This window comes from Strix uralensis, chromosome 5 (genome assembly GCF_047716275.1).
Source record: "Strix uralensis isolate ZFMK-TIS-50842 chromosome 5, bStrUra1, whole genome shotgun sequence".
NCBI lineage: Eukaryota > Metazoa > Chordata > Aves > Strigiformes > Strigidae > Strix > Strix uralensis.
Genome location: NC_133976.1, coordinates 34,182,055 through 34,209,896, shown reverse-complemented (window position 1 = coordinate 34,209,896; position 27,842 = coordinate 34,182,055). Strand labels below are relative to the sequence as shown.

Genomic DNA, 27,842 nt, shown 5'->3' with positions numbered 1-27,842 from the left:
TTTTTGTTTTTTTAAAGAAGAGTTTAATTATTTGACTAAGGAAAATGCAGAATTAGTCTTAACAGAATTTTTATTCTGGCCCCTTTAACAAATTAAACCATCTGTGTTTATAATCCATACGGAATCTTCTCCTAAAGTGTAAAATACTCAAAGCAGCTAAGAGTCGTCCTATGAACAAAAATTAAATGATTTGTCATCATGCAAAGTTCACTGGAAGAAAGCCATACGTATTTTTGCATTTGCACTGCAAGATAATTATTTTGCTTGGGAATCCTTGAAACCAAAAACCATCCTAGAATATGTCTTGCAGCATTTATTTGACTAAAACTAATCCCAAGAAGACTTTTGGAAAAAAATAGTCACATTCACAAACACTACCAGTCCATTCACACCAATATAAACTCTCAAGTTAAAATGCTAAATAAAGTTTGTTTTAAATGGGTTCTACTTGTCTCTTCCCCAAAAGACAACACAAGTGCCATTTATACCTATTAAATGTTTTTGTCTTCAATAGAAAAAGGTCTAGTCCACCTGATCAAGAAAGCAATTTGCAGAAAAAGCAGTCTACCTTGTTGCCATCATATGCCTTTGCAGCAGACATACTTGATACTTGGAAATCAAAAGAATCAAATAGATTCTAATATGAAAATACATTTAAAAAGCTGTGGAAAAGATGTACCAGCACTGCAATTTGTTAATACAAAAAAAAGTTTTCTCATGTTAAGGGCCCAGTGGCTAAGGGTATGTGAAAAGGCTGGTCAGTTAAGAAAAACAGCACAGTGGTGACAGGCCAACAGCACACCTTACATGCAGACCTGAAAGTTCTGGAAAGCAAAGCTGATAATGTCACACTAAATACTAATAAAATACTTGCTACTTGATGCACAGAAACAAACTCTACAACTCAGAATTATAAAGCAGGTATGTTTACTCCAGCGCCAGGGTGCAAGGGCATTTCTCCACAAAGCTTGCAGACCCACCACACATTTTACCAGAAACTTACAGAGTGAGGATATACATATTCATTGGATTACATAACACATACATATGCATAAGTAAGGCTGGGTTGGTTCAAAAGGCTGGTGTCAGCAGTTTATGTTACCTTTGCACCTGCGCATTGCCTCCTGGTGGTCGTCTTCGGGGGTCTTTTGGAGGAAGGCTTGTAGTCTTCCTCACCTTGTACTTTTCCTCAGAGCACGTGCAGATTCTCTTAGCCAATTTCTTCAACAAGAGTGGTTCCAGCCTGTTTACCACCTCTATCTTATCTAAAAGCACTAGCTTATTAGTTTCTACTGTCCACAGACAGTCTACAAAGACTCAACTTGTTAGAACACATCTGCTTTTCAGGGACATGTCTCTTATTTTTGCCAAACATAGTAGTTCTTGGTAAGTTTCCTCAGAAAACTGCTTTGTTTTGATGAACACAGTAGTCCTTGGTAAGCTTCCACAGAACAGTCAGGGCAAGCAGGATTATTAAGCAATATTCTGAAATCATTATAAGTTGCTATAAGTAAATAAGTTGCAAAGCAGGTGATAATTTCTTTGTATCATACTGGTGTCTCCATTACAAAAACATATGTGTATCAGAAGAAACACGTATCAAGCTTTTATCTCTTGTAGATGCTGTTGGACCTGCAAGAGAACAGACAGAAATATAAATAACTGATACTGTAACTACACACACAGGGACACACGCACTCAAAGTAAGCCTTTTATCTGAAAGACTACCTACCATCTTAATGTCTGGCCGCCTGTTTTTTTTCTCATTCAGACACTGATCAGCAATTGAATACATTTTATGAACTGAAGGTACATCCCAGTCACTCATCTTTTCATCAACATAATCCTCAATAGTTGCTTCCTCATCCTCAATTTCATCTTTGATACTTAACTAGAAGAGAGTTTGAACCAATGAGCAGATAACATTGTCACCATCTGACCATTACATATTCCACACCAATACTTTGAAAACCTGCTTTTGAGTGTTCATTTCTTTTCTCAACCACTTTTCTAGACAAAGAATGATGACAGTGGTTCAGCAGCATAACTATTTTTCAGCAGCATAATTATTTATCAGTATCTGCAGAAACAGCCTATGAGACTGTAAATAAACTATACATTTCTATTATACATTATTTCTAATTGAGTTATGTTGTGGTGCAGTTCTCACCCCTCCTTGCTGGGCTGCTTGGTGCTAGATGTGATTCCACCCACCTTCCCCGAGCTATACACCAATCTGTGGAGATACGGACCGCTAACCTTAAGGTGCCCTTTTAAGGAGCCTGGCTCCTGCCCTTCTGGAAACGGTTTTAATAGCCTATCATTTAACAGCCTGGCACACCTGTGCCTGGGATGTGGTCAAATGGGAACAATAATGGAGTTGCACATTCATCAAGTTCTTGTGTAACTGCTGGAAGACACCAGAATACTTTGTTGATTGAGCTGGGCATGAGCAAAAGGTATCTGACAAAAGTCAATTATCTTGAACCCTATAAATGGCGACCACAAGGGAGACCCTTTGAGCTCTCCTGGATCGCAGCGGGCCTGTGACCAGCACCTCCCCTGAGCTGGGACGCCTCTCAGGTATCAAAACCCTTAAGGTGTCATCTGCTGCCAGAGCTGACGGAAGGCCAGGGTGAAGTCAACCCGCTCGAGTCTCAATTATCACCCGTTGAGGAATGCCGAGGCATTGTATTTACTCTAAACTCGAGAGGAAGGAAATTTTACTTTGAGCTAGCTTCTCTTTCACCCACTCTTTCTCTGCTTACTGGTATGTGTGTGGGTACATACTTCATTCTAGTGGATCCAAATACTTTTGTCTCTGTGTGTGTTTGTACGTTTAGTGTTTGTGTATGCGCATGTACATATGTATAGATTTAAGATAAAGTAAGTTACTGTGAATCTTGTCATCTTAGAATCTGTAGATAAGTCATTATTTTTATCATATTTTCTGAATTATTTTGTAACGATCAAGTGCTGTTAGGTATTAATAAATCTAGATTTCCTGTTAAATCATTACCATATTAATACTTTCATCCACAACAAGTTAACACAGAATCATAAAGCTATTTTCTTTAAACTGCATCATACAGCTTTAGTATTCTCCCAGTTCAAGGCTCAGTCTCCTGGCATTGTTTTTTTTTTTTTTTTTTTTTTTTTAAGAGAAGCAGCATGATCAACATAAACCATCCATATTTACTTAATAACTCACAAATATACAAGTGTGAATAATTTTTATAATAATTTTTTTTTGGTCAACTTTATAAAGCCTCTTTCTGTAAACTAAAGCCTGTCACTAGTCTCACTTGTTGCTGTATCTATTCTGAAGGAAACTTCTAGTCTGAAATCAGTTTTTAAATCTGACTGGTTTAGTCCAAAGCTCTCCAGCTCCACCACACTTGAGATGTGTTATCTGTAATCACAAATACTGTTTGAGGAAAACCTCAGACAAGTCAGTATAGTAAATTAAGTAAGAAATAACAGTCAGTGAATAGAGGCAGGTCTTCTGCCTTCCTCTATGGGTCAGTCTGAAATTGCTGACTAACATACAACTACCCCAAAATTTTCAAAGCTAAGAATGCCATGTTATCTTGCCCTGACCATTCTCTTTATGCTCCCAAAAGTACATTACAAAGATGAACTGCACCAGTCAAATCATACTTTATATTCCTTTTTAGATCCTATTTCTGAAAAAGCCTGCTTCAAAAAAAACCCCAAAACCACAAGATTCAATTTTATAGGGACTGAGCTCTCCAATGTCTTTATACAGCTCAACAGGATAAGTATTATGCCACTCCAGAAGACACAGCTTAGAGGAAAAAAATTCTAATAAATTAAGTCTTTTTGTAAAAAATATTCTAGGAAACCCTTGGATTAAGTAGTTCAGAATTTAATTTTAAGCTAAGTGAAAGGATAAATTAAGAACAGCCTTGTAAGATTTTTAGTTCAAGAAAGTGAGCTCTGAGACATTAGTTTCCTAAGTAGTAGACTGAATTACTAATTGAACAGTAAAAGAAAACAAAACTCAACCCACCTCTCAGCCTGCAAAAAAGTCCTTACATTCCAAACTTCCTTAAAAGTTAAAAATAGAAGGTATCTGCAAATTGTTAGTAAAGTTGAAGATGAAAACTGATACAGGAATGGTAAGTATAACAAACCATAAAGAAACAACTGAGATGATTAGTTAAAGTGTTGTGGTGAATGAGGAACTATCAGGGTATGTGGGTATAACAGGAGTATGATGATAAAGCATAATGACACAAGAAGCAGTACCAAAACAAAGAGAATTACAGTATCAGATCAGAAGGAGATGACCTTGGGGACTGAACAGTCTTCTACCAGCCAAGAGAGAAAAGTTTCAGCCTCACCTCTAAGACAAACATTGACACAAGAGCTGTTTTCACAACTATGTATTTTGGTGACTAATTTGCTTGTCTCAGAACCAGTTAACTGACTATGATTTCATCTAAAGTGATCCTGGAGCAGGGGAAGGGGAGGTGAAAGCTAAAAGAACATACCAGTAACTGTGGCTCCCTGTTTTCATCTACTGGAGGAAGACCAGTTATTATTTCTAGCAAGACCTAGGAGAAAAAAAAAAAAAAATCAGAAAAGAAAACGAAGCATAGAATAATCCTTAGCATATATACCATTTGCAAAAAGGAGCATGACCCCCAGTCTTTCAAACAAATGCTCACAGGACCTCTATCTGTCCAAAGATAGCTCTCTGTACAATTGATTGTTGTTGGTGTTGTTCCTACCTTTATTTTCATTAACTGTTATTAGCAGTATGACTTAAGAATTTCAACTCAAGTTTTTCTCACTGTACATTGTGTTGCTTCAAAGCAAGACAGAAGGACTTCCAAAGTATTCAGAAACAGTATCTGGCCTACCTCCCCACAAAACTAAATGCCATGAAGGAAGTGGTCAATAGCAATTAGGGTCTTAGATCTATTCAGAATGGATTCATTATTCTCGCAAATATTAAGATCATGTCTTTTTTGTACTCAGCTTTAAGGCAAATCCCACATGGACAGCATTCTTTTGGTGCTTAAAAATTGTAAAATACACTTAATTTTGGAACATTTTCTTTAAAATTTTTTTTTTTCCAGCCTGAGTTACATTTTTGTGCAATACTATGCAAGAAGAAACAATATTCCACATTACGTCAAACTACATTTAGCTAAACTTGGAATGTTACTTTAGTCTGGTCTTTCACATGCAAATTTACATTTTAACATATTTATTTTAATCATTAGCAAATTCAATGTTTTAATCAACACATTCAAATGATTTTAAACTATTCAAAGTTTAGAAACACTATCTTAAGAGCACATCTATTGGGAAAAGGAGAAATGATAGATCAGGGTGAATTACTTAATTTCAGATATTCTCGATTTCATATGCTTTTATCGTTTATAGAAGAATTCATATACTGGTTCCCACATTCTACTTACTACTCCAAAACTGAAGATATCAGACTTAGGTGTTATCTCTCCTCGCAGAGCTTCAGGTGCCATATAGGCTGCTGTTCCAACAATTCTTTCAGTCATGATTGTTTGTGTGAATGTTACAGATGCTCTTGCAAGTCCAAAGTCAGAGATTTTGGGCATATATGTATCAGTTAATAAGATATTTGCACTGGGGGAGAAGGGAAAAAGAAGAAAGATAATTTTCCAAATCTGTACAGTCATTAGGTTTTATAACAGACTGCTATTTTGACTGTTTCTTGAAATCTACAATATTTATTCATTATTCATATAACAAAAAATGTAAGAGTTAATTTTGTTGGAAATTGCTCTATTTCAAAATTAATTGCTCTAATTAAGTCAAGAACTGGCTGCCAGGATATATCCATGATTTTTCTTGTGCATGCATTTAAAAAAAAGGCCAAAAAACCAAGGAAAAAAACCAAACTCCCCACATACCCCCAAATCCTACAAATACAAAAATTTCTTATAAGAGACCAATTATGTTATACCCATGTTTTGGATCTGAATACTTTATTTAAGAATAATAATAGAGAATACTCAGCTCTGATCAACTGGTACTGAATCATAGTACAATTCCTAACTGTCTAAATCTCTACTCAGAACTAACAAAAGCAGGTTTTTATACCTATTATCTAATACTATGTCAACCATTACAAATTCACATGCTAAATGAATACCAATACTCTTATTTTTCTCATGGAACAGAAACAGAAAACTTATTAATGCTGGAATAATGTACGTGCCATGTTTCCACTTGATCTCCAGTTTTTACTTTCCTTAAAAAAAAAAAAAACCTGAAGAGTGAAGCTGATCTAAAGGACCTTAGTATTTTTATAAAATATTCAGTGGGATGAATTACAGCATAAATCTTCTACTGTTTGTTAAACCTGTAGCACTTGAAACCATTTAAAAATACTTAACATTTTTGTAATCCTCCTCATTTTCTGGCTCCCTTAATGGAACCATAAGAAAACTACATAGCCAGATATGACACGTAACACTTACTAGAAACTTGTATTTTTAAACTTCCCCTGCTTGCTCACCAAACCTGCTCAGCAAAGTTAACACAGCTGCAAGTTACACAGATCACTTGGTATTAGACCTGCTGTTAACAGTGTTAAATATAAGACCACTGCAAAAGGCCAAACCCTAGTCAAGGCACCATCCACCAACTGGTTTCGTATTTAAAGCCCAGCTTCTAAAAGAAGGAAGAACAGGATCACAGCTTCATAAATCTGAGCTTCTTACAAACTTGAGTCAAGCCCAAAGGTGGTTACTTTTTTGATACACCACAAAGGGCACGACAGAAGCAAGTTCTACTGCAACTGCCAAGCTTCAAGAGATAAATGAACTATTTCCTGGGCACAACCAAGCCAAAAAACTATGGACAACTCTGAGAACACCCATTCAATTATGTCCCCTCTAGCCTACAGAGAAGCTGTTCTAGTGCCTGTGTGGTTACAAATTGTCTCCACATGTTATAGCAAAATGAAGACTGAAGTAAACCTTCTTAGATGTCTAATCTAAGTTTTACCTGGGAGTGGTAGTACTATTAATAACACCAACCAAATTTATTGAACTATTCACACTGCAAGTGCAAGAGGTTGCAAAACGGAATCCAAACAAAACAAACCAAAACCCAATCCTGTAATATGATCAACTCACAGCAGTTAGAAGGGTAGAGTAGCGTAAGGTAAAAAATGTGTCCCTCCGAGTCATTACACTGTTCCAGAGGCTTAAGCAGGGAAGAAAGAAGAAACATAAATTGTCAAAGCAGCAAGCACGTTTTGAGGCAGCTGAAGAAAAACTTGTTCCTCAAAAGCTGGAAGGTCACAAAACTGAAGTGGACTATATTTAGCAGAGTTGACAGAAGCCAAAAAGCCAAAAAGCTATTGAAACACTCATCCATGACACTAAATCAGTCAGTTGCTCCTTCTTAATCCAGAGAAGGAATAACGCATCTGAGGCTTTTCTTCAAAGATTTGGACTGCTTTGGTATTTAAAAAACAACACCACAAGCAACTGTAGCAAGGAAGGGGGGAGGAAAAAAAAAAAAAACAAAACAAAAAAAACCCAACCCAAACCCTACAACAAACCCCCCACCTTTTCTGAGCTCTGATATCCCTGGAAAAACTTCTAACAAACAAGTGAAGATACATTATCCTTGAAGAACCCTGAACTTCATAAGCCTGACTGAAATAATGTTATTGTCTTCATAATAAATAGCAGTAAATCAAAGGAGACACTGAAGGAATGTTCTAGGAAAAAAAAAAAAGGTGGATTTTCATCTGAAAATTTCCCCCTTTGAAAATCATTATGTTCTCTTAACAGCAGCTTTTTCATTAGCAGCAGTTGTGAAAGAACAGAACTTCTGGGTGTCCTCGCAGCACTCAAATAATTATTTGATAGTAATAGATTACAATAGCCTCATAATTATCTTTAGAAGTCTGTACTGGTCATGTCCTTCTGGCACAGACAAGATTATGGTGATGGATGTCTCTTGCAGAAAAGATTGTGCCCTTGACTGAAGCAATGCTTCTTGCAGTTTGTTCTCTCTGAAATGACTTTAACAGGGTGAAGACGAAAAAGAAAAAAGGAAAAAGGGAAAATGCAGCCAGCAATAGTCAGCAGCTTTTACCTTTTAATATCTCTGTGAATATGATTATTTTCATGCAAAAAGTTGATGCCGTTTGCTGTACCTTGAACAATTTTACATCTTGTATTCCAAGAAATTGGTGGGGTGTCATCCTTGAATAAGAAGGGAGAAAGGCGAGTGGAAAGGTGAAAAGTCTAATATATATATGCTCACATAAACCAAAACAAAACATACAAAAACCCCACAATCCAAAGCTGACTTCTTGCTGTGTTTTGTGGTTTTCAAGTAAATCATTAAAAAAAGACTAATAGCATACATTTCTTGATTTACTTGGGCAGAAATACATGCGTTTGTCACATTCAGTTCTTTTCCCTGCATTTTGCCTTAGGTTAACTCACCCATTGCAAAAAGTGTTCTTGATAATATTCTACTCTGACCCTACAAGGCCAGTTGCACTGCAAAGAACCTGTATCTACTGCATCTTCCACTTTGTACTGGCACTGATACCACAGCCTTTTAATCCAAATCAAATCATTCAAAGCAATCAGTTTTTACTAACAAGAGAAGTCAATCTTTCAGTGTTTTTGGATTTACCACTTCTCAAGAGTTTATCTCAATCCGGGATACTAACTAGACCTTAGAAGTGAGGACACCTATATTTCAAAAACACTTCCTAATCTTGTCAGTGGCCAAGGGAAGAGGATTAGAGTACCTCATCATTCTACCACCTCCCTTGCCTGCTCCACTGGCTTTGCCCAGTCAAGAATAAGGTGACATAAGTAAGAGTCTGTGCCTCAAACACATCCAGTGAAGTCACAAAATTAAGTTACCAGCAAGAATACACATTCAGTATGCATATTCCTCACCTATTTGACTTTATCAGAAGATTCTTTATTATTTACAGATTCCTATTTAAATTTTTTATGACTTACATCATAAGTTTGTCTCTTAAAGGCCTGTTATTTCTACTTCAGCTTTCAATTACCACAAATCTTTTAAGCTCACCTGATGATAACGGCCAAAGTTATATGAATGAACATTTTCATATACATCCTTGTCAAGTACTGCTCATTTCTATAGATAACTTGCACTGCCTTAAGTAAAACTTAGTCTCTTTTCTGTACTGATTCAGTTTAAAAAAAAATTTAAAATTGAAAATGTGTAAGTGTGTGTAAGGAAATCAACCAAACCAACAGCACTTCTTTCCTGTTGGGGCAAAAGTATTTGTGCAGCCTTGCAGAGGAAATGTCTTCAGGTGAAAATGAAAGATTATTTTCACCAAGTATTTTTTCAGCCTGGTCAGTTCCCTAACCCAGCTCTTTCTCCACCTACTAAATGCTTGAGCCAGAAAAAAGCAAAATGACATTATTTAGGTCTGGGGCTATGAGGGTTGAAGTAGCACTAGTTTAAAACGTTCACCAGATTACAGCCTCAGAAGCTGCATATGCTTAGTATAAAGCAGATTTTTGAACTCCTTCAATAAACTAACACGGACACTCATCTACTAGGCTAAGTCTGGCTAACTCTTGGTATCACTCTAACAAGCAACTGTTTGTCCTTCATATACAGACTTGCCTCACCAAAACCAAAGCAACTTACTATTTACTAAAGGCCAAGGCTAGAAGATACATCATTTGATTAAATCAGAAGAAAGCATTGCACTTAACACAAAATACTAATGTAAAAAAAATGTATTTCCATTTATTTAGGCACTTCACAAAGAGATACGCAGACTATGAACACTGTGTTATAGCCTCTATCACAAGGGCAATGAACAGGGCAACTTCACAATGCAGAACCTCAAGAACTAGCAGAGAACATGGCAATGTCAGAATCAGGAACAATATTGCAGCACCCTCTGCTCCACTCCACACAAGCATAGCAAGGCCAAGCTCCTGTGCCACGTCAGGTACTGCTACGTGACATTGTATTGTCAGCCTGCTTTGACTTCAGTGCATCTAAACCATTTGTATAAAACATTATTGGAAGAATACTTGTTATCACGTTTGTCTTCTAGAACACAAAAGTAAGTAGTAAAACACTGTTTGGCCATTACAGTTCAGTACAGTTTCAAAGATATTTCATAGGTATCTATACTTCAGCAAAGTAAGACAACTGGAAGCTAGAAAGAGTTTTACTTACCAGACAAGCAAGTCTGTCAAGCAATGAACCGTTGGGCATGTATTCATACACCAGACACGGCTGAGCACCATCACTTGAGAAACCAAGTAATTCTACTAGATTCTCATGCTGACACCTACAGCAAAAAAAAAAAAAATAACCTACTCACGGATGCTCTGAAAGACTCACAACATTTGAGGAAAATACAAGGCAGAGGGAACTTGATTCCCAATTACTTGTTTCAGCCCTACTGCACATAGCCAGGTTTCTGCAGTGGTGCTTTAAAACGAACAAAATATAGTCATGTTGTATATGAAATATTCTCACTTAACATGAAAATCATTAAGTTACGCTAGAAAGACAGAAGTAAGGGACTACACTAGCTAACACATTATCTGCCAATTTAGATTCCCATAAAAGGCTATAATGACATCGTGTAACACTGTACTCACTTTGCCATCATTTTTATTTCTTGATCAAATTGCTGTTTCAAGTCCTGAACACTAACATCAACCATCTATAAAAGGAATTATTTGATGTTAATATCACATATTAAAATACACAGCTGTCCATTAAAAAAAAATATTGGAATTGTAAGCCTTCCTTTAGATTAGTTACATGTAACAACTACTTAACTGTTCACAGTACCTTTTTTTACTCCAACTCAGAAATGAAGTATCAGAACATGAGTTTTAATTCCTTGGAACACAGTATTATTGGACAAACGGACCCAGTTTCAGCACAGTCACCAACTCACCCATTTTATTTCACTGCAGTTACCCACTGATAGCATTTCCTCATTAAAAAATTAATTATTCACACAAACCATTGTTTATGAAGACTAAAATTCTGTGGCAGTACCTATTTAGCTTGTAAATTGTTCATCCGATTCTGAAAGGGAAACCTCCTTAGCACCCCTTCCCTTCTGACACTTCCTGTGTGCAGGGGAGGGAAGGGAACTGGGGGAGCACTTTGCTCTTCCAAACAACTTGCCTGAGCCACTCAAAGGAGAGCTACAGAAAGGGGAAGACTTCACCTCCGATGACTCTGTCAACTCACACCACTCAGGGGCCTACAGGATAAGGTACTCAACCCAACTAACGTTTAACATGGTAGCACTTTTTGAAGTTCAACACCTTCTGCAGATAAACAAGTCTATAGTATAAAGTACACAGTCATTAAAAATAAAAATGCCCAGGACAACTCACAGCAACAAGCTTCTTGACAGCCACATTTCTGCCATTGATGTAGCCTCTGAACACAATGCCAAAGCCACCTTCTCCCAGTTTATTACCTCCAGCTGATTCTGGTCGTTCATCAAAGTTATTTGTAACACTTTCCAACTCATGAAACCAAAAATTATGGAAATCTGAAAGACATGTTTGCCATTTAGCTCAACTATGTTTTCACTGAAGAAGTGTATTGAATAGATTCTCTGCTTCAGTTCTATTAAACCAAAAACTTGCTAGCATGCAAATCCCAACACAGTGGAACCCTACCAGGAAAAAAAAAAAAAAAAAAAAAGAAATGCAGATAAATATATATAATTAGCTATGCATGATTTTCTTCACAACTAGCACTGTAGCAGCCTTCTGATTGTATTTTTGTTAATACTCATAATACAGGTAATGATAGAAATTAAATTTGCAGCAGATCGCAGAGAGCACCACACTGCATCAGCTATAAAAATATATCTAGATCATATCATGTTTCTGGCAGCAACCCAAAAGTGGACCTTTAGGAAGGAGCAGACTAACCATATTTCCTAGAATGTTTTCCTTAGTCATCTTTTCTCCACCATTCTTAGTCATTTCTGACATGTAAAATCCAGCTTAAGAAACACAAAATGCTAAACAGTCTACAATATCCATATTGAAAAAGGGCAACAGGATTATGTGTAGCACAAAATAAACTGCAATTTAATTAAGTCATGTTTTCCATCACAGCAGCCGCCTCACTGGCAAGGTGCATCTCATATTCAGACATCTTATTATCCAAGCTAAATTCACAGCCACACAGAACAAGAGCAAAACCAAGATGCTGTTTCCTGTAGATGCATGACAATAGCAATATAGTCATTACTCTAATGCATTGCTATGATTTATTTCATGTGGGGTGAAGGACAGATCAGCAAAAAGACTGTACTTAATTCTACCAAGCTAAGTGCCTACCTGTGTTACTGGACTGTGAGCTGCTATTTTCTTGACTTAAGTAGGGAGGAGCTGAATGTTGCTTCTCAGTACTCTGAGATAGAACAGGCTTTACAGATGCCACTTCTTTTTCCTGTATAGGCAGTTGTTTTTCATGTATAGGCAAGGTTTCCTGTGAAGAAAGAGGTAACGTAACTTCTTGTGTCATCCTTACAGCTTCTGAAAATGGAATTTAGAAAAAGTGTTAACTACATTAAGAATCAGAAAAAACAAGTAACATTAATGCCAGTATTTACTAACATTAGGAGATACAGAAGCATCATGAGAAGGTTATATTCTGCCACCATGTGTAAGCTGCAGGACTCTTATTTAAACTGTTATTACAAATAATGGAAAATATGTCCACTTTTGGTTATTTTGACCTTTCTGATTTTCAAGTTACTGTGAACCTCTGTAGCATCTCAGAAAACTGAGAACACAGTTCAAAATGTACAAGAGTAACTTACCTGGAAGCAAGAGGCTTGCTGGTGCTAGGAACTGATTCCTAATCAGCAGATCCACAAGATCACCAACTGTACAGTTTGTGGTTCCCCAGTCATAAAGTAATTCACATGTGGGGCTCTTTCCCATTTGTACAAATGCCTCAAATCTCCTTAAAAGATAAATTAAGACCAATGTTAAAAAAAAAGTGACCTCAAGAACTATGAAGAAGAGAAAGGGATTAAAGGTAAATGACCAAAAAAATATTTTTTTAATTCTGAATTTATTGAACTGTACTGTACAATTATTCACAAATCTTAAAATGCGGCTAAAAACCTAAAGAAATTGAAACTCAAGGGAAAAATATGAGAAAAAATGAGGGAAATATATGCATACATGGCTTCAACATTTTGTCCAGAACCCATAATATATTGGCAAATGGGACTAACAGAAAAGAGAATGTCAGCAAGAGATAGAGGGCAAGTCAGAGCCAGTTCAAATGGTAAAAAAATTAAGTGTTTTCCATCCATTTGGCATACACACTTCATTTTGAATATTTTGAATAGGCATTAAGCAGAATTGAGATCCATTATTCTGAATTATGTATTATTACAGAAAGACAAATGAAGATTTAATGCTAACATCACTAGAAAGACTGGAAACCCAAGATGATACATAAGGTATTTAAAATCTTATAACCTTTGAAATAGCTTAAGGATTCAACAAGCCCTTCAATCAGTAAGGTGTTCATAAAATAATGCTAACGTTACTTCTAAATCAAACTTGTTAGTTTTAGGCCTATGGCTCCCCACATTTGTTGGACATTTTCTTGGGAACAATGAATTAGGAGTTACAGTCCAGTTGTCTCTTGTTCTGATCTTGTGCGGAGATGCATGATGAAGTCAATGTTTACTAGTCTCTAGGGTACTGTAAGTTACCCAGCCAGTGCTGTATTGCTAAGAATACATATGTCCATGGCTCTAATTAATTCTAATTTCCTCTGTCAATTTTCTTTGGCTATAGCTTGTCTGAAAACTGAACTACAGAACAATTAAAAGTAATTACCTTGAAGTTCCCTAAGGAAACAGTACTGTAAGATGAGTTCTTAAGTACCTGTCAGCACACAATGTGCAACAAGTTACAGTAATGGGATGGACACCAGTACGGGATGGACACCAGTACGGGATGGACACCAGTACGGGATGGACACCAGTATTTATGTTAAACAGTTAAGAAACAAGATTATGTTATGCGACTTCTTTGTGGCACCTTATATGCATTTGATTGTATCTGCTTCCACCGGAGGGATCGGTTATATCAACTGCTAATTTCTTCCACCCTTCTTGCGGATCGATGAAATCCGCCAGCTGCCTCATGAGCCCGTAGCTAAGGCAGCGGACGTACGTGGCAGCCGTGACGGGCCGGTTCATCTTCAGCTCCTACGGAACACAAACAGCGCCGTTACCGAACGGCTTCGCCGGGGTTGCGGCAAGCCGGTAAGGCCGTCAGCCGCCACATCGCGGCTGCTTCGCGTCCTGCCCGGCGGCAGCTGCCCCCGTCCTCACGGCTCCGCCGGCCGGTTCCCAACAGCCCAGCGAGACCCGCCCCGCCCCGGCCGCCCTCCACGACGCAGCTCCCGCCCACCGTCCCCGGTAGCCAAATGCCCCCCCCCCCGCCCCCAGCGGGCGGCGGGAGCTGAGCTGAGCTGAGCTACCCTACCACCCTACCTTACTCTACCCTCCCCTCCCCTCCCCTAGCCTACCCCACCGCCGACCCCCGTCGCTTCCTGGCGGTGGCGGCGCCCACGCCCCACGCCGCCCCACGCGCCTTGCTTCCCGTCAGGCGTCCCCACTGCATCACTTCCCCTGGAAGAGGGAGGGGTTCGACCTCTGACAGCGTCAGCGTCCCCGGGACAGAGCCGGCAGCTCGGTAAGGGGAAGGCGGCGGCGCTCTCCTCCCACGCGGCCTTCCCAGAGGCCGCCCGGGTGTGCCCCGCCCCTCCGGCGCGCCCCATGCCCGGGGGGGAGGAGCGGGTCCGTTGCTCTCTTTCCCCGCGCGCCTGGAGAAGTTGGTACCGTCCTCGGGCCCCTTCCCCCGGAGTCGGGGCGAGGGGGGGGTCGTGGCGCCCCCTGGCGGCAGCTCGTGGCGCTGGGGCGCGTGCGGGTGCCGTCGCGCGTGGCCGTCCCGCCGAACCGCCCGGAATGGCCGCTCGGGGCGGGAGCAGGGACGGCGGCCCAGCCTGCCGGCCTTTGCTGTAGTAGTCGGTTTATTTATTTTATATTTTTTATTTTCTCCTCTTGCAGGTGTCGTGGGTTCAGGCTGGGAGCAGGGGAAGGCAGGGGAGCCATGCTTCGTTCCTTCAGTTACGTGACTGATCACACTGGCTTCTGTGGTACTGTGAAAAACTCACCGAGTGACTTCGTAGTGACAGAAATCGAGGTGCCTGAACACTTGTTTAGGGATACCTGCGCTGAATCCCTTCAGAAAACCAGCGCCGTGCCACTAGAACAAAGTAGCCCATACCTGCAGCAACCCAAAAAGCTGAGAACGGAGCCTCCAGGTCTGTGTGCCGAGGGCTGTGGCCGTGGCGGTGTGGCCAGGCCTTCAGAGCGTGACCCAGGCCAGGCAGGAGGTGACTGTTCTGCATCCCCCAACAAACAACAGCACGAGGGTGAACCTGAACTGAAATCTGGCCTGGAGGAAGCCAGTGTATTGGATTCCTTACTAGGCAAACCCATCAGTGAACTGCTTAATAAATTTGCTTGTGACCTGAAGGATGCGTGGGACTTGGAAAACAACGCCGATGCTGGCACTAGGGAGTTCTCACTGGGACCTATACTGGACAAGAAAAATCGAGCTGATTTACACAGTGCAGTTAGGCAGAAATTCCCCTTTCTAGTCACTGTTACAAAAGACAATGCAATGATTGTAAAAGGAAATGCTGATTACAGAGAACTTTGTCAGTTAGTGACTGAAAAGGAAACAAGTGATTTCTTTAAATTTTTAGACGCAAAGCTAGAAAATTCTACATTTTCTTTTGAGCCTGATGGAAACAAAGACCACAGAAAAGTAGTTCACCACTTTATCAATAGAAAATTTGGAAAACTTTTAGAAACAAAGTCTTTTACTGTGACAGGTGTCAATGATCAGCCAAATATGTCAATAATGGTACGATTTCGAGAAAAAAGTTGGTCAAGAAAAAGGTCTGCTGGTGGTTTTCAGGAAAAACAAGATCTTTATACAGGTAAATATTACATTTTTAGTGAAAGTTTCAGGTATTATGGTGTTTTTAGTGAGACAAACTCAGAGTCATTTTTATAAGGTACATAGGCCTGGTTGACCCATTGTTTATGCTGAATTATATCGTTATTAATGCAGTGTAGTTACGTCACTGGAGAATGACATGGATGAATCAAGTTACTGCAGTTATTTTACGTAAATTGTTCAGTGATAATGGTTACCGTTCTTCTGGTTGTTATGCCCTGTGTGCTTGCTTTCCCTTGAAAGTAAGTGGGGGGTTTTAGAAGATGCATCTAGATGTTGGACAAGTTAGTAAGGTCAAATTTGATTTATGATCTCATTCCTTAAAGTGGTTGGTTTCTGATATAGATAATGTTTCTAGCAATAAGTCAATACATGTTTGTTGAATTGTGTTGCATTTTGTCAGGTACTATTTTTAAAGGCAGCAGGGGTTTCTGCTTGTCCTAAGAGTTTTGTGTCTTTATTTTTCTATTTCAATACTAAAGAAATCCCATTTCCTTCAGTTTTGTGGGGTGGGAGCACTGTTTCTTTGCAGTTTCCATGCTATTACAGTTTGAAGGGAAGAACCTGCCCATTTGTCAGGGCGGAACACCTGTATGAATTAGAAGTGCACACTCCTAATAATTCTGAGATGATTGTTTCAGCTTTCACCCTTCAGAAAGAAAATCTAGAAACATTAGAAGCAATCGGGTTCTTGGCTGCTGAACTTGGTGTTCTTCCCTCAGACTTCAGTTACACTGGCATCAAAGATAAGAAGGCTATTACTTACCAACCTATGGTTGTGAAGAAGGTGACGCCTGAGAGGTACTTAAAATCTGGGTGCATTCAGTTTAGCACATATCTTTATATGTTAATAAGTGTCAGCGTGGTACGATCATATGAAATGTTCTTATTGATGTGTCTTCCCTTCTCCTGTATTAGAGCACAGTGGAAATGGCTTTAATATTTTGTGGCTTTAGGGAACGTACACGTTAGCACTGAAGTCCTCCAGTGCTGGAATTTAAAGAAAAGTCTTGCCTTTCTCTCTATTTTTCATAATAAGAATATACTATATCATCTGGCACAGTATCCTTCCAATTCATGCTCAGTGGGATCCACTTTACAATTTCTTAAATGCCATCCACTAGCTGGAACTGAGAAGAAGCAGCCTATACTACATGATGCAACAGGTTTCCACATACTGTCAAAGTATTGTCTTGTGGTCCACAGAGATCAACTTAAAAGCTTTATACAGCTAGGAAACTAAAGTAAATCATTACGAATATACTTCAGACAGATGCTGTCTTTTGAGTGTTAAGGCTCAACTTCAACTGTATTGTCTAGTTTAGAAACATGAGACTAAATAAAGAAGGTATCACCAAATCAGAGGGCAGAAAATACATTCTGAATAACATGTTAATAATACAAGATATGCCTTTCCATTCCTCGTTTTTGTTAGCCAATGCAATGGGTAAAAAAACCGTAAGTTCGGCCATAGTAACAGTAAAAAATTGCTAGAGTCAAAACTATAACTTGTTTCTTCCTCAGCTTTAACTTTCTAGTGGGTTTTGGTCTTAGCAACAAAGTACACTTTACAGATAAGGAAAGTAGAATTTATGTTTTTAGGTTTTATTACTGACATAAATATGTATCAATACTAAAATTCCCCTGCAAACTGGGCTGTAAGACCAGTTGTTCAAGAGATAATTAGCAAAACTTTGCATTAATGTTTAAAAGATTAAGCAAAATAGTTAAATGCTTCCAAGTCATTAGCATAACAGGGAAAATAAATAATTTTATAAATAATTTATAAAGTTATTAAAATGTTGCTTAGAATATAAGATCTTATGCTGAAATTTTCCTTTGACTTGAATTACTATTACTTACACATAAGAACAAAGAGATTGAGTGGATACTTTAAAGGGCAAATTCTTGAACTGTCAGCTGTGTTTCCAATTACAAGCATGTGCAAGCATACCCAGAGATTCAGTGCACTGAGTTTGTTTTTGTTAAGGCTAACCAAGAAAGAGCAATTGTGTTTTGGAGTCTGCTAGAGCACATTACTTTTTCTTCTTTTTTTTTTTTTAATGAAAAGCAGATTTTTAGGACTGAAATTACTTGTTTTTCAATAAAATATGCAAAATTCAGTGCAGTTGCCTTGAGAGAGTTCATTGAATTGCTTCATTCCAATATCTGTTGAGCTACAGAATATAAGTGCAAATGAGGCAAATATTTAGAGAATATTTCTGGACTATAACTGAATTTTAAGACTTCTGTCTCTGCATTTGATTTGGTTTTCTCATAATAATCTTTTAAATCCCTTTTTATTTTTTAAGTGTTTTTAATTCTAATGCAAAGGTGAAGGAGACATTTATTAGAAGTTGGATAGCTTTAGTAGAAGATGGTTCATAATTTCTCCCAATTATTTATGCAGGTTGAAAGAAATTGGAAGCAAAATTGAAAAAAAAGGCATGAGAATACACAACATACATTCAGCATGCCAGCACCTTAGACTTGGTCAGCTGAAGGGCAATCACTTTGATATAGTTGTGAGAGACCTCAAACACCACAGTCATGACACTTCTGCAGATTTGAAGGAGAGAATATCTGAAGCAATGGAAAACGTTGAGGTAAAAAAGCCTTATGGCTCCAATAATGAACAGAGTTCTAATTCTGTGCTGTAAAAAAAAAAAAAAAGTACTTCTAAAGAAAATGCTTATAATAGCACAATAACGGCACTCTTTACCAGTTTTGATGCTTTTTGCTATTTTATGTCTTTCCTACATCATTTAAGGAATCAGGAGTAAAGCTGCCTTCCAAGGAGGGACCATAAGTGAATTCATTCTGTGTTACAGACTGCAGACCCCAGAGTGGTGCAGCAAGACAGATGGGAAATTTGGTAGCAAATGAGTGTGGATATATGAGCTATTGCTGCATACTAAGGCCAACTGCAGTGATGTATTTCACCGTGGCAGTTGACAGGGTGAAAGAATATAGTTACACGTGTCAACTGGTTGCCTTTTTTGGTCACGTGAGGAACACGCGTGGTTGGATCAAGTAAAAAAATTTAATGGCGTAAATGAAATGTCTGTAGCGGAGAAAAAAATCCCCTGAAATTCAGTGGATTTTTATTGCTGTCATCCTTAGTCCCTGAAGCAAACCCCACCAGACATTCTTAATCCACTGAGAAGAGCAAAAGCAAATCATGGAAATGTGTTTACAAAGCACTTTAGGTGTTTCATACGGCAGTGATTTTCTTGCCCTGTCTTTCTCAGTAATAACCATAATACAAATTACTTCAAGAAGATTAATCCAGGAATAAAGACTTGAATGAAAACTACCCAGTGTGCAAACACTAAATACATTACATGTATTTTGGAAATTAATTTTATTATTGAAAAAAGTGGTCAACTGGTGCTTTAATGCTTCTCTCTCTCTCTGCTCCATCTGACTTTTTTTTTGTTTTGCTGTTTGGAAAATGAGTACAAATTCCTATGGCTGTGTGCCTGCCTTTATTAGTTTACTGGCCAGATGATGAATGACAAAACCAGCATGTGTGTTAATCCAACATAAGGATTTTTCACCTTCCATGAAACAAAATCACGTATGGGACCTATGGATGTCCAAAGCAAGGTTATATAATTTAAACTGAATAACCATTCCAAAATAAATACCATAAGCTTTTTGCTTGTCTACTCCATGCATACATAAGGATGTTCTCGTTGGGTCACATGGCAGTGATTTTATTGCCCACATGTGACCTAGAACTCATCAGGAGACTTAAAATCCCAATTAGCAGAAGTGCTCACTCTTGGTCTTTACTGTTGTAATAATACAAATGATCTCATGTGAAAAAAGATTAGTATTTTAAAGAAAAAACGTCCAACAGTGGTTACTGTTCATTATCTGTGCTATCCCGCATTTACTTGAGTAGAGATTTCATAACGTGATGCATATAAAAAGCTCAATTACTTTGACTTGACCTGTAGTTGTATTTATAATAATTAACTATATAGAAATAATTTTGCTTTATTTACCTATTTTTTTATGACAGTGAAGACAATGATAGAACTTGGTTGTCTTTTTAGGTGTTTCTAAATTAGGTGCTAAAATATTGTAATGAATCATGAGTTATGATTTTGTTACATATGACTTCTGATTAACAATCCAGTTTGTATGCATTTTGGATGTAAGTGTAGCTGTATGTGTGTTGTATGTTTAGTCTGTCTAATTGTACCTGGTTCTTTCATGCTTTTAACATATTTATTCTTTATCATTCTAGACAAAAGGTTTTGTAAATTACTACGGACCTCAGCGATTTGGACAAGGACAAAATGTTCAGACAGATCAAATAGGATTGGCTTTACTAAATGAAAAAATGGTATTTTCATTTTGTAATTTAAGTAGTTACTGTCAAGTTAATTTCACATTACTGTTGCAATGTCTAGTGCTGGATTTGACCTTCCCAGTGAACAATTTCATTTGTGAGATAAACCCATATGTGTGCTGGAAGTAATTGCTAGATCAGTTTTGGCAACAACATAAGCATGAAGATCTTCATACTGAAACAAAAAGTCTTTTTTAAACAGCAGGTGCAGCTTTAAATAGTTCAGGAAGTGATTTTTCTGTCGATGGTTGGTATGTGATTGTGATCATCATCACGCCACTTGGCAGGAAGGCAGCTGCATTCCATACAAACTTTGAACACTAAAACGAAGCAATCTTTATACAATGTTTATTCATGGTCCTGACTTGTAGCCTCTTTATCCTGCTGGAGGTCTATATATTTTTTAAAAATGTCACAAGATATTACATAGGATCATATGAAAGGATTTGCTTTTTCAATACCACAGTAATTTATCTGCTATGTAGAAGAGAATGCTGCTTTCCATTATTCCTTGGCTACTTTCCCAGACTCTTAGTTCTGAGCAATTGCTCTCATGTAAGCTAAGGAGAGCTTATTTCTTAAGTAATAACTCATAAGATAAGAGTCATATACTTTTCATTGTATATGGTATAGTACTTGGCACAGGTCTAAAACAGAATCCGACACTACAAAGTCAAATGAATACTTGAGTAGTCTTTTCTTCTAATCTTGTTTTGATTCTGAGAAAAGTCAGGAAACCTTATCCTCCAAATATAAGAAGAATCAAGATTTGAGGGCAGCCCATAAAGGTTACTGTTGAAGTGTCTGACATTTTGAATTCTGGTACACTAGCAGTTGGTACAAGGTGCCAGTCCCTGAAGAGTAACAATTTAAATCTCTAGTCCTAACTCCGTTACTTTTTAATTTAAAACATGTAGGAACTACTATTTATATTAAAAATGTGCCAGTATGTGCTTGCACAGTCCAATACAGAGGAGGACAAGAACCAGATGTCACAGGCTGGTATAAGTGCTAGCAAATTGTGTGGCTCCACTGGTGTTGCAAGTAGCAGAGATTAGGGTAGTGTTTTCCCTGTCACAGTGTCATCTAACATAATACAGACTAGTATCAAAAAAAGAAGAAAGATTTTTGTCCCTCTGTGTGAGACTGTGTAAAGTGTTCAGTCTAAATTTTGCAGGAAACATGCAGGAGGGAAAGAAGGAACCTTTGTGTTCAGCATAGAATGATGGCATTACAAAGTGGAGTTCTAACTGGATGTTCAAGAAGAGTGATTTCTCACAGACCTTTGAAAGCTGTCTTCTGTGTGACTAAAACCTTTCTTTAATCTGAGAAGGAACACAACCACTTGGGTTTGCTGTTCATGACATCTTCTGTGAAAGAGAGAATATGACTTTGACCTTAAAGAACTGCTACAATTTTGAGAGCTTACAGAACATGTTAACACAGAATTGGATGCATGATTGTGTGTTTAGTGGACAAATAGTTATATTTAAATGCAAAAAAAAATAATATTAATATTGTTCTTTAAAGGTGAAAGCTGTGAAGTTATTCTTCACACCTGAAGATACTGATGACCCTGTAAACAATGCCAAAAGATACTTTCTTCAAACTGGTATGTCCAGTTACATTGTCTGTATATTTATTCAGGGTCAGTATTGTGAGGGAATAAGGTGTTGTTGCACAGAGAGAGACTTTGTATTTTGCTGCTGCTTTATACCACTTACAGGTTATTCTGTGGAACTCAATAGAGTGGCACAGCTGAAAATCAGATGAGGATGAGGCCCTAAATCTGCAAAATAGTGGAATAGTAATGTACATAGGTGCAAGACAGTATAGAAACAAACGCTATATAGCATAATGCTGGAAAAGACTAAGATAATTTTATCAAAGCCGTTTGTTTTAGCTTCCTTCTATCTGTCTGCTTTTGGAATATAAACTTCTCCTCTTTAATAAAGGAAGTATACAGGAATGAGGCAGCCAACTTGTACTTAGCGCTTAACACACATGGGCATCTAATTTTCTGAGATTTCTATAACAATCTTAGCTCTTGGTTTTTGCACGTTTGGGCTTTCCTTTTACATCTCTTTAATTATGTACCTCTTCCATGCTTTCCTTTGATCTACCTTCTTTCTGTCTTGACCTAAAATCAACAAAATATGTCAAAAGCAGATGTGTGCTGAGTAAAATGTCCCATTTGTCATATTTATTGTTTTTATCATTTGACTTAACTTTCTCTCCTAAACTAAAACTTTGGAATTGCTCTTGACTTCAAATATATTTTTTCTTTTCAAATATTCCACACCTATTAGGCTGTTTATCACTGTAGATTGACAGAACAACTGTGATATATAGTGTTAAGAGACACAGATATGTTTCATTTCACAAAAAAGATAAGATGAATCATTCTGTGCTGTACATTGCTGTATGATATATGGAAGGATATTGATGTGGACCCTGAAAACAGCTGCTTGCCTTTTCGTGAAAGCAAAAGGTAAAAGGCTACGCAAAAGGCTTTTTCACATAATCACTTGTAATGAGAAAATATGTAAACCATACAATTTTAAATGTACAATATTTATATAATGTAGCACAAATCTGATTAAATGTGTGTTTGTCTTGGTTGAGGCTCAGACTTCCCAGTGGCCAATACAATTTGTACCTTTAAAATAAAGACATGATTTTATCCCCTATGAAATACATGCTCTTAAATTATGGGAAGTAGAAGTTTAATGTTCTTTTATAGCTTGGTTTTTGCTTTACCTGATCTAAAAAAAACTTTGGAGTGATGACGTAAGTTTCTAAAAAAAAAAAATAGTGCAAACTAGAATGAATAACTGAATGACAGCTAGTTTAGTTTATACTGCATGAAACAGAATAGAATTCACGGGACTGTGTTGATAGGCATATAAGATGAAATTTGTCTAACATGACACATTGAAGGAAAGGGAATAATAACCGAAAAGTCAGCATAAAGAGGTTAGACTGACAGCATTTTTTCCTGCCTGATTATTTCATCTTCTTAAGTGTACTTTTTCCTGACAGATAATATTTGAAAAATCAGGGGTTACTTATATGGTCATTTTTGTTTGTATCAGAAGATGCAAAGGGCGCACTTGTGATGCTGCCGGAATTTAAAGTGAGAGAGAAGATGTTGCTACGAGCTTTAAATCGCTATGGTGTAAATCATGAAGGTTGTACCAAAGGATGGCTCAATATTCCTCATGCCATGCGCATATTCTATGTCCATGCTTATTGCAGTAAAATTTGGAATGAAGCGGCATCATATAGGCTGAAGATTTATGGTTCAAAAGTTGTTGAGGGTGATCTTGTCTTCTCAGAAGAAAATGATGAAAGCATTTCCCTGAATGGCAAGGTGAGTCTTCACAAAATAGTTCTTGTAAAAAAGAAGATACCTTAATGCACTTGAATACATACACTGATGCTTTTATTTTAGTTCATTCATTAAAATGTATAATATTAGTGACAAATTTTGATATAGGCATATAAGCTGGATGTATATTAGCAGCTTTTATCTGTTGTGACTGTTCATTGTATTCAAGTGAGGAGAAGGAGCAGAATGTCAAAATTGATATATGTAAGAATTTAGCCTGCATGGTATATAATGCTCTTCTTAGGATCTGACTAGGGAAAACCTTCAGAGTGGACTCTGGGTGTGCCTATATAATCAGTCAGTGCAGATCTGAGTCTTGATCTTCAGGTCAGACCTTCCCGTTATATATATTAATGAGTGTAAGCCCATGGTGAAAGGTGGCCTCAGACTGAACTGGTAATCTCATTGCAGCTACACAGTCAAAGCATGTATAGCACAATTTCACTTACTTAGGCAATTAAAACTGATTGATGGGGTTGATGGTGGGTCTAAACTGTTAGCAGCTGTTCAAAAAATGCAGCAGTCTTCTTGGGAAAATAGTAAAGGGCAAGGGAGTGTTTCTGCTTGCCCACAGCACAGCCTGGGTTCTGTGCATGGAGCCATGGGTGAGCCAATGAGCAGAAGCCAACAGTGGAGTGTCTGGTTCCAGGTCTTGGCATGCTGAAGTCATTCTGAAGCTATCTCTTCTTTCAGGGTTAGCATACCTTTTTCTTGTGGAAGTAGTTGGGTCTCTTCTCCCAAGTAGCAAGTGACAGGACAAGAGGAAATGGCCTCAAGTTGTACCAGGGGAGATTTAGATGGGATATTAGGAAAAATTTCTTCACTGAAAGGGTTGTCAAGCACTGGAGCAGGCTGCCCAGGGAAGTGGTTGTCCCTGGAGGTATGTGGTGCTTAGGGACATGGTCTAGTGGTGGACTTGTCAGCTTTAGGTTTACAGCTGGACTCAATGATCTTAAGGGTCTTTTCCAACTGAAATGATTCTATGATTCGATCATCAGATAAAGCGTAGAATTTTGCAGTGTTTTGCAGGATAATAAACAGGTGTGTGCATAGGCAGAATGTATCTCATTTCTTTAGGGTGAACATCTTACAAATTTAAAAGCAACTTGGAAGGTTGCTGAATGACCTCCAATCTCTGTAGAGTGGCTTCTGTTTCCATTGTGATTTTTCTTCAACAATATTTTTGAGAGTGAATGTTAATAAAACAAGTAGATCAAATAAAATGAAAAGCAGAGGTATCAAATGCAGTATTGAGCTATTGAGTTTAAGATAGATATATTCCTATTTAATATAAAACATTTTTCTTAGTGTTTTTGCTTTTACTGATGTAGCACAAGGTTGCATTAGCACAGTTAACTTAAAACTCAAAGAATATGAGTTTGGAGTGATAGTTTCTAATCAGTAAATATTTGAGGCAACACCATTTTCTAGTAAACAGATTATATTAAGCATCTCTACTGTTTTTCATACCTGAAAAAGATTATTGTCCTTGTAGTAGTAAAATAACCTTAGAATCCTTTATGAGTTTGGGAGTACAGTGCATAATTCCTAAAATAAAGTGTATGTTTTAGTTTTTAAAAAGCTTCTTTTTTCTTAACTTCTTAAATGTCTTGTCAGGTTCACATAGTCACAGCTCCAGAAGAGTCAGCTAAGAAATACTCTATAAACCAAGTAAGTCTATACGAAAAATTCTGAGTTGTTGATCTCTTTATTTGGTTAAAATGTTTTGTTTTAAAAATAATGTGATTAAGTGGTGCAGTCTTCTTCCTTGCCAGAATGCACGTTAAAGAAAACATATGTGAACTAATCTCCACTCTCATAACAAACAGGAAGAAGGAATATTTACTTTGTAATGGAAATAAGTACAGTGTCATTTGCAGCATGGCAATATTTATCTTGAAGCTGAATGTAAATACTTTGAACATTTTTTCAGTCCACTGGGAAAAACATTTAAGAGCAGTTGATGTTCTAATATTTGAAGGTTCATAGTGCATAGTTGTGAAGTCTTACATAGGCAACTTAATGTCTTTATTGCCGTATCTTTCCCAGCGAGCAAGGAAATTCATGTTAGAATATTTCTAGTTTGTTTTAGGAATCCTGATACATTGATTATTTTTTCTGCTTTAATTACATCCAAGATACCTGCCTTGTACGGCTTTATTTCACAAAAGAAGCTGCTGTTTTATTATTTTAGGCCCCAAACCACAAGATTTAGACACATTTAAAATTGTAATCACATTTATTTAAAGGGGAATTGGTGGGATTTACTTCAAATATGTTTGTTGTTTTGTTTTTTTCTTTGAAGGTGGTTCTTCCAATGGTGGGACATAGTATCAAGTATCCCAGTAATAAAGTTGGGCAATGGTACCATGAAAGGCTTTCTAAGGATGAGCTGCAGATGTGCAAATTCAGAGTGTCTCCATTACAGCTCAATATACCTGGATGCTACAGACCCATTTTGAAAAATGTTCAGAATCTCTCATATTTTTTGGAAGGCAGTGAAAAAGGAATTGAAATTGAAGACAACCATCTGAATGAATCAAAAGTCTCTCTTCATATATCATTTGACCTTGATCCTTCATGTTATGCAACAGTCTGTCTGAGAGAAATAATGAAATGTGATTTTTAAGATTCCAGTTAATGAAAGATTGCAGGAATATGATACAATTATGATATTATATGTATAATACCAAGAAAATAAGGGAGAATAACAGGTTCAAGGCAGGAACAGGAAAAAATTGTAGATTGAGATTCATAATGGTTAAGGAAAAAACCCACCAAAATCCTTTGGAATGTTCCAAAACCATACCAAACCCTAATGGCAAACCCTTACATGCATTGGAGTAAAACTATGTGTTATGCCAGGCGGGTCTAACAGAAGTTACAGAAACAATGGGCTGCAAGCACAAATTTCATATTTGCATAGACATCTGACTTGCGAAGTTAAATCCTGGAAAAATGTTTACAGCAAACAAATGTATCTTTCGTTTCATAATACCTTTTTTTAAAATGGTTTATACTAAATGCTGTTCAAGCAATAATATTAAAGGTTAGCAGCCTACAGGTATGTAACTGAGAAGTTGCTGTACTGAGGTTCACTAAATACATTTTCATTGTGTTCGGGCACTATTAAAGGGTAAAAGTCCTGAGTCAACTGTGACAAGTCATCTTTTACTTTATCAGACATTTGATGAATCCCCCAACTTAAGCTCATCAAGATGAGGTGAATAATTAACATAACTGCAAAACCATTTATAATAAAGCCAAAACCCTGTTTTATTGTGTACAGGATTCAGACTCTATTTCTGTTACTGTGAAGCCTTATGGTAGCAAAAAAATATTAATGGAATCATCTCTGGAAAAAAGCTTTTATATTTTTTTTAATTAAAAAAAAAGCAGTTAACTGTAATAAAATGAGTGGATTTGTAGAAACGGGGAGAGCAGAAAATGTCATTTACTGTGACTTTAGCAAGGCGTTTGACATTGTTCCACAATATTCTTGAAATCAAGTAAGGACATTATGGTCTGGATGCGTGGACAACCAGATGGATAAAAAAGTGGTTGGATGATGTGGCTCGGAGAGTAGGGGTTAATGGGTCATACCCTACCTGGAGTGAGTACCACTGGGGTGTCTCCTGGGCTCCATCCTGTTTAATGTCTTTGTCAGTGACCTGGAGGAGGGGATGGAGTTCACCCTCATCAAACCTGCAGATGACACCAAATTAAGGGAACAAATGGATATTCTGGAAGATCAGGCTGCCATTCAGGGCAACCTAGACATGCTGGAAGAACAGGCCAACAGGAACCTTATGACATTCAGCAAGAACAAACGCAAAGTGCTACCTCTGGGAAGGAAGCACCCCTGCAGCTGCCCAGGCTGGGGAGCAGCTCTGCAGGAATGGCCCTGCGGACCTGGTGGGAAGCTGAACATGGGCCAGCCATGTGCTGTGGCAGCAAGCATGACCAGCAGCCTCCTGGGATGTGTTAG

At 37.8% G+C, this 27,842-nt stretch overlaps 2 protein-coding genes across 6 annotated transcripts; one reads left to right on the top strand and one right to left on the bottom strand.

Moving 5' to 3' along the window:
• IRAK4 (interleukin 1 receptor associated kinase 4) lies at positions 1 to 14,814 on the bottom strand. 2 transcript variants are annotated; one of them, XM_074870403.1, is made up of 12 exons: positions 14,724 to 14,814; positions 14,106 to 14,275; positions 12,863 to 13,008; positions 12,378 to 12,575; positions 11,415 to 11,575; positions 10,659 to 10,723; positions 10,228 to 10,342; positions 8,128 to 8,237; positions 5,454 to 5,637; positions 4,518 to 4,580; positions 1,733 to 1,891; positions 1 to 1,632 (listed from the first exon to the last, which is right to left on the bottom strand). In XM_074870403.1, the coding sequence occupies exons 2-12, from the start codon at positions 14,264 to 14,266 to the stop codon at positions 1,600 to 1,602; spliced, it is 1,395 nt and encodes a 464-aa protein (XP_074726504.1). In that variant the 5' UTR covers positions 14,267 to 14,275; positions 14,724 to 14,814; the 3' UTR covers positions 1 to 1,599. The 2 variants fall into 2 exon arrangements, with proteins under 2 accessions (XP_074726504.1, XP_074726503.1); XM_074870402.1 differs by lacking the exon at positions 14,724 to 14,814 and adding an exon at positions 14,599 to 14,681.
• Positions 14,709 to 27,268, top strand: PUS7L (pseudouridine synthase 7 like). 4 transcript variants are annotated; one of them, XM_074870400.1, is made up of 9 exons: positions 14,709 to 14,765; positions 15,140 to 16,080; positions 16,742 to 16,901; positions 18,511 to 18,706; positions 20,359 to 20,457; positions 21,994 to 22,075; positions 23,559 to 23,836; positions 25,472 to 25,525; positions 26,160 to 27,268. In XM_074870400.1, exons 2-9 carry the CDS (start codon positions 15,183 to 15,185, stop codon positions 26,481 to 26,483), a joined length of 2,091 nt encoding a protein of 696 aa, XP_074726501.1. In that variant the 5' UTR covers positions 14,709 to 14,765; positions 15,140 to 15,182; the 3' UTR covers positions 26,484 to 27,268. The 4 variants fall into 4 exon arrangements, with proteins under 4 accessions (XP_074726501.1, XP_074726500.1, XP_074726502.1 ...); XM_074870399.1 differs by lacking the exon at positions 14,709 to 14,765 and adding an exon at positions 14,853 to 14,903; XM_074870401.1 differs by lacking the exon at positions 14,709 to 14,765 and adding an exon at positions 14,879 to 14,907 and having other exon boundaries at positions 16,823 to 16,901.
• Positions 27,269 to 27,842: the final 574 nt, after the last annotated feature.